The sequence below is a fragment of the Mandrillus leucophaeus genome, unplaced genomic scaffold (assembly GCF_000951045.1).
Source record: "Mandrillus leucophaeus isolate KB7577 unplaced genomic scaffold, Mleu.le_1.0 Scaffold154, whole genome shotgun sequence".
In the NCBI taxonomy this organism is placed as follows: domain Eukaryota; kingdom Metazoa; phylum Chordata; class Mammalia; order Primates; family Cercopithecidae; genus Mandrillus; species Mandrillus leucophaeus.
In genome coordinates, this window is record NW_012101521.1 from 122,828 (window position 1) to 130,054 (window position 7,227).

A 7,227-nucleotide genomic window follows, 5' to 3' on the forward strand; every position below is an offset into this window, starting at 1 on the left:
CATCACGCCTGGCTAATTTTTTGTATTTTTAGTAGAGACAGGGTTTCACTATGTTAGCCAGGATGGTCTTGATCTCCTAACCTCCTGATCCGCCTGCCTTGGCTTCCCAAAGTGCTGGGATTACAGGCGTGAGCCACCGCGCCTGGCCTCTCATATTTTTTTAGAAGGTATAAAATAAAGATTTAGTAATTTTAACTCAGATATTTAGCTTTTTAAAAGTAGTATTGCAGTTTTGTTACTTGCACTACTTTTCAAAACTCCTTAGGTTTTTCTCTCATAGCACTCTTTCTTCTAATACTTCAAATTTTGGCAGGCAATATAAAAAAGGCTGCAACTTCTGCCCTTTGAGGGCACTGTAGTGACTAAACAGCCTATCGAATTTTGAATACTTTTTGAAATCACTTCACCAGTGATATCTCTGACCGAAGGTTCATACATGATGCAACACCACACAGTACATTCAGAGACAGCTTTGACTTCGCTATGAGAAGAAAAAGATTCCTAGAAGTCTCTCACAGTAACTGCCTCTGTCATTTAGCCAAGGGCCATCTGTCTCCCCTTCTTAAGAGAGGCCTTCCTACCATTCGCTTATGGTGGGATCTTAAAAGATGATTGGTGCTGTGGGATGAATTGGGGTTTATTCCTTTACTACTATTCAGTGCAGGTTCACCCAAACAAGAAAAAAAAAAGCTGAGTTGGAGGACAACAATTCCTTTGTCTTTTGCTTGGTTAGATGGTAAGACACACGGACAAGTGCCTCAGCTCGCTGCACCAAGGACAGGCAAGCAAAGGCGATGACCAGTTAACTGATCAGCAGGCAGGCATGGTCAGGTCATCATTGGGTGAAGAGTTCAGAGGTCAGAAGGTCATAGGTTACTTGCCAGTGGCAGCTCGGTCTGCGGTCACAATCCTTTGGTAAGGACGGACGCACATATCGTGCCTTCGAACTGTAGTAGCCACCGTACTTAATACATCACTAGGTTCAATAGGATACTCAAGGATTAATGTAGCTGCTGCCAATGTGTAGGGGTACTCATAGGGTGTATAGATTAAACCAGCTTCGGGCCCTCGAGGAACTATTGCAGTTGGGTGAGGAATTCCGTTTGGCATGACAGTGGTCTGTATTTGTCTGATCAAAGGCATTAGGGTAGGGTCAGCTGGTGTAGGAGTAGGCAGAGCAGCTGGTGGGAGAACCGGAGCAGGCCCAGTAATGATCCTTGGAGCAGCCTGGGCTGTTGCTGCAAGAGAAAAGGCAAGGGCTGGTGATTTAATGTTGGCGTCTCTGTAGGTGCCATTCAGAATCGCAAGCTCCATCAGCTGCATCTTCTTTAGACTGTCTTCTCTTTCGGCTGCAGGTACCAATAATTTCTTCACTTCTTCAACTGCTCTCTTCAATTTGATTTCTGCTCTGTTCTGAGCATTTTCCACAGTGATTAGTACATGTAAATCTTTATTTAGGTGCTCCCAATTGGGCTTGCCTCTATTTTGCTCCTCCTTTTTTTTTTTTTTTTTTTTTTTTTTTCAGATGGAGTCTCGCTGTGTCACCCAGGCTGGAGTGCAGTGGCACAATCTCGGCTCACTGCAACCTCCAACTCCCGGGTTCGAGCAGTTCTCTGCCTCAGCCTCCCGAGTAGCTGGGATTACAGACGCCCGCCACCATGCCCAGCTAATTTTCGTATTTTTAGTAGAGACGGGGTTTCACCATCTCGGCCAGGCTGGTCTTGAACTCCTGACCTCGTGATCCACCCGCCTTGACCTCCCAAAGCGCTGGGATTACAGGCGTGAGCCACCGCGCCCAGCCGCTCCTCGTTTTTTATATCCCCCATTGAACCTTTGCCTCAGACTATGATTTTACATCCGGTTTCTGCTTCAAGCTATTTGACCGTAAGTCCTCTAGGTCCAAGGATTCTCCCAACAAAATTAAAATCTGCGTATTCTTCTACAGGCACATAAAGTTTCTCTTGTAACTGCACAATAGGTCCCACAGCATCAGGCAATTCTACACTCCTTTTCTCTGTACTGCCATTCAATGTGTCATTGTCCATGTCTTTCCGTACTCTGCTCATTTCTTCACAACTTGAGGCAACAGCAGCAGCTTTTTAGCATATGGAAGTATTCCAGGTTTTTCCCTCCAATTCCCCTTGTGGAGACACGCCACAAAATGGAACAGAGGGGAGAAGCAAGTGTCTTGCTCCAGCTCTGCTGCCAACTTGTCTTCAGACATAGGCAAGTCACAAACGCTCCAGATCTCAGTCTCTGCTCAAGGTAGTTGAAGATCCCACAGAAGTTGGGCAGGTTGCTCATAAGCTTCTTGTCGTTCTTCAGCTGCATCAGGTAATCTGAGGTGGGCTTCGGCCTCTCCATGGTTTCCATTTCCACGGCCACTTTCCAGGCTCTGCAGGTCACTCTGTCCCCCGCCGCCGGAGAGAAGGGAGGGGCGGGGGCAAGCCCCTGCCGCATCCCACTCCACCCCTGCTCCCGCGCCGAGTCCCCGGGGGCTGCCGGCACCGCGCGCTCGCCCTCCTCACTTTCCGCCCGGGCCCGACGCGCTCCCGGCCGCCACCGCGCTAGGCCGCCCAGCTCTGCGCCTCCCTCACGAGGCCTGCAGGCGGGCGGGAGGCGGGTCTCGGCTGACTCAGTGCATGCGCGGGCCGCGGGCCGCTGGCTCAGGACGAGAAGGAGCTGGGGCCGCCTCTCGCTCGGTTGGTCGCGCCAGCTCAGCACCGCCGCCGCCTGTGCTGGGGGGTCTCTCTGGGCTGGTCCCCGCCGCGGCGCCGCTGCAGCTGCTGCCGCGCTCTGACTGCGCTCCCCTTCTTCCTCACTCACTTGGCGACGGAGTTGGCGGCGGCAGGGGCTTCCACTTTTAATTTGATACACGGTAGATGTATACATTTATGGGGCATATGAGCTATTTTGATAGAGGTATGCAATGCATAATAATCACATTGGGGTAAATTGGGTATCCATTCCCTCCAGCAATTATCCTTTGTGTTTCAAACAATCCAATGATAATATTTTAGTTATTTTGAAATGTACAATTAAATTATTATTGACTATAGCCACCTTGTTGTGCTACCAAATACTACATTTTACTCATCCTATTTTTTTGTACCCTTAACCATCATCTTTCTCTCCTAACCTCACCCTGCCACCTACCCTTCCTAGTCGCTGGTAACCATCCTTCTACTCTCTATCTCCATAAATTCAATTGTTTTAATTTTTAGCTCCCACAAATAAGTGAGAACAGCCCCATGCTCAAGTTTTAGCCGCATAATAATTATGTTAAACACCTTATAGTACTAAGCGCTTCACTGACACTAACAGGTTAATCTTCACAACAACCTCTAAAGGAAGTACTGCTAGTATCTCCACTTTTCTGGATGAAAAAACAGCGTCCTTAAGTAACTTGCTCAGTTGCCCAGCCCATAAATTACAGATTTGGGATCCGAACCCAGTCAGCCCAGTTGCAGAGTTCTTGCTCTCCGCAGGGTCACAGCTCCCTCAAGAACAGCTGAAGTAACATAGCTCCAGAGGCATGTGGGCTATTCACGGCAGCATGGTGCACAGCAGCAGTGACTGGAAGCAAGGCAAGTGTCCATCAAAATGGAACTGGGAGGTGGGTGGATCACAAGGTCAGGAGTTCGAGACCAGCCTGGCCAAGATGGTGAAACCCGTCTCTGCTAAAAATACAAAAATTACCCAGGTGTGGTGGCAGGCGCCTGTAATCCCAGCTACTCGGGAAGCTGAAGCAGGAGAATCACTTGAACCCGGGGGTCGGAAGTTGCAGTGAGCCAAGATCACGCCACTAGAACCAAGATCAGTACAAGACTCCGTCTCAAAACAACAACAACAACAAAATGAGACCGGATTAATAACTTGCATTATACCTATGTGTGAGACACTGCACACCAGCTAAGATGAATGATCTAAATCTATTATATGTGGCAATATACAGCTGACCCTTCAAACATGGGTTTGAACTGTGTGGGTCCACTTGTTCCTGGATTTTCTTCCATCTCTGCCTCCCCTGAGACAGCAACACCAAAGCCTCCTCTTTTCCTCCTCCTCTGCCTCCTCAATATAGAGATGACCAGAAGGAAGAGCTTGATGATCATCCACGTCCACTTAACGAATAGTAAATACATATTCTCCTCCTTCAGATTTTTTAAATAATGTTTACTTTTCTCCAGCTTACTTTACTGCAAGAATACCTACAATATAGAATACCTACAACATACAAAATACGTGTTGTTCCACTGTTCATGGTGTTGGCAAGTCTTCTGTTCAATGGAAGTGAAGTTTTGGGGGGAGTCAAAAGTTACAGGGGGATTTTTGACTGCATGAAGGAGTCAGTGCCCCTCCCTCCCTCTTTGTTCAAGAGTCAACTATAAGTCTTGGAAACATAATGTTTTTGTTTTTGAGACAGCCTCACTCTGTTGCCCAGGCTGGGGTGCAGTGGCATGATCTCAGCTCACTGCAACCTCCACCTCCTGGGTTCAAGGAACTCTCCTGCCTCAGCCTCCTGAGTAGCTGGGATTACAGGCGCCTACCACCACACCTGGCTAATTTTTGTATTTTTAGTACAGACAGGGTTCCACCATGTTGGGCAGGCTGGTCTCAAACTCCTGACCTCAAGTGATCCACCTGCCTCAGCCTCCCAAAGTGCTGGGATTACATGCGTGAGTCACCTGGCCCGGCCTTGGAAACATAATGTTGAAGAGAAAATTGCAATTTACTAAATGATACATAGAATTTAACATTTATGGAAAGTGTGGAAACAATACTATATATTGTTTGTGGTTAGGCACATGTACTTAAAGTAAAAAAAAAAGGTACAAAAATTAAAGTAGGAGGAGAAAAGGGAATGGTGTCAGGGAAGTACCCAGCAGGCTTCCACTGTATATGCAACATTTTGTTTCTAATCAAAAGATGTCTGAAATAAGAAATTTACAAATGTGCTTTGAAAAGTACAGGCTGGGCCCTATGGCTTACACCTGTGATCCCAGCACTTTGAGAGGCCGAGGTGGGCAGACTGCTTGAGGCCAGGAGTTCCAAACCAGCCATTAATAATATGGTGAAACCCCTTCTCTACTAAAAATACAAAAAAATTAGCCAGGCAGGGTGGCGCACACCTATAAAGCCAGCTACACAGGAGGCTGAGGCACGAGAATTGCTTGAATCCAGGAGGTAGAGGCTGCAGTGAACTGAGATCGCACCACTGCACTCTGGCCTGGGTGACAGAGCACGACTCTGTGTCAAAAGAAGGGAAAGGTGCAAAAGACGGGACCACATTGCACACTGAGACTGCTGTGATCCCAGGTCCCCCTTACAAGGAATGGGGGCACCAGGGAAATCCTGCCCCATCCTCAGCATGCCCCCGCCTGGATAGCACAGGTGGTTGGCGTCTCTCACTCACCAAAGGGAGCAGCTTCTAGCCTTCTCCCTCTTTCCCCAACTCCTCATACTAGCCAGAGGGAACGTTCCCCAGGGCCAATTGTGCCAGGTGACTCCCTTCCTCAGAATTCTCCCATGGCTCCCCAGTGCCCTCAGAAGCAAGCCCACACTCCTTTCCAGGGTCAACATTTACCTCCACAACCTGGGCCCTGCTGCTTTACCAGCCTCACCTGCCACCATTCTTGTTCCCACACCCTGCAGAAGCCACATCAGATGCATGCAGAGCCACCTCCACTCCCTCTTGCCCAGTAGTTTTTCTCACCTTGATAATTTTGCATATGTGACCCCCTTTTCTGGAAAAGGCCCTCACCTCCTGCCGGCCTTGTCAGTCAGATGCCTGGAGTCTTCACCACCATGCACAGTGCATCCTAGGAGAAGTCCGACAGGCCATGCCAGGAGATTGGCATCGGCCACCACTCGATGAAGGAAGAGCAGACCATTTCCCATGGCCCCATCACACTTTCCCGGAGTTCCCAGACTTATTGTGGTTGTTGTTGTTTGCTGACAACTCACATATACAATCAGTGGTAAAATTCAGCTTATTTCATTCAATACCAAATGAATGTCACGAAAATAGCTTCGTAAGACAAAAGGACAAAATGACACTTTTCTTCCCACTAAGTCCAAAAATGTCCCCTCTGGCTAACCAAAAGAGTACCTGTTCCATCTGCTCTTTCTGTCCTGCCTCCTCCTCCGCTTTCCACCAGCGTGGCCTTGAGCAAATCATCTCCTCCTTTCTGAGCCTCAGGGGCTCCCGTAGAAAATGGGAGTAAGCCACAGGTGGTGATAGGTTGGAGCGTGAGGAAATCAGCTAGCAATCACTTAATAAATGCCTCCTGTCAGCCTGTCATGGTACGCGGTGGCGGTGACGCAATAGCGAACAAGATGTGCTTCACTGAGCTTTCATTCTAACAGGGAAACCAACATTAAAGAAAAATTGAAGGCTGGGTGCCGTGGCTCACACCTATAATCCCAGCGCTTTGGGAGACCGAGATGGAAAGATTGCTTGAGCTGAGCCCAGGAGTTTGAGACCAGCCTGCGCAACAGAGCGAGACCCCACCTCTACAAAAAATAAAAATAAACCATTATCCAGGCATGATGGTGCACACCTGTAGTCCCAGCTACATGGGGGGTTCAACCAGGAGGATCAGTTGAGCTCAGGAGATCAGGACTCAGTGAGCTCTGATGGCACCACTGCACTCCAGCCTGGGCAAGAGTGAGACCCTGTCTCTAAAAAGAAGAATACAGTTTGCCTCCTGAATATATAATAATGATGAATATAAAGTATGCCTGGAAGAAAAGGAGGATTTGACCAATATGTGGACCAATCTTTTGGACGGAAACTGCTCTCTCAGGAAATGGCAGCGTGAGCCACCTTGTTGATGTTTCCTCATTCCTGGATTAATGGAGAGAAAGAAAATGTATGCCCAATCCACTCAATGTTGCCTTCTTTAGTGAAAAAAAGAATAACTTTATGAAGAAGCAGCATTAACTATAAACTGGTCTTGGTAAATGAACATATCACCCACTTATTTTAATGAAAGAAAGATGCAGAAAGGTGAACAATTTAAAGAAACACAAAACCCAAAGGCAATGGTAGCCAGGTGCAATGGCTCACACCTATAATCCCAGCACTTTGGGAGGCTGAGGCAGGAGGATCATGTGAGCCCAGGAGTTCAAGATCAGCCTGGGCAACATAGCAAGACCTATCTTGGCAAAGCAATGGTTCTTAAACTTGGGTTTACAGTTGGGAGGGGCTTGTTAAGTGAAGAT

At 47.9% G+C, this 7,227-nt stretch overlaps 1 protein-coding gene and 1 pseudogene across 1 annotated transcript in view; both read right to left on the reverse strand.

The window, feature by feature from the left end:
* LOC105536086 overlaps positions 1 to 438 on the reverse strand; it is a 14,481-nt gene extending 14,043 nt beyond the window's left edge. Inside the window, exon 1 of the mRNA XM_011975360.1 lies at positions 408 to 438. Coding sequence (XP_011830750.1) covers positions 408 to 438 — 31 coding nt within the window. The remainder of the gene's footprint in view (positions 1 to 407) is intronic.
* Positions 439 to 873: 435 nt separating this feature from the next.
* On the reverse strand, positions 874 to 2,397 carry LOC105536087 (annotated as a pseudogene).
* Between the last annotated feature and the right edge of the window lie 4,830 nt (positions 2,398 to 7,227).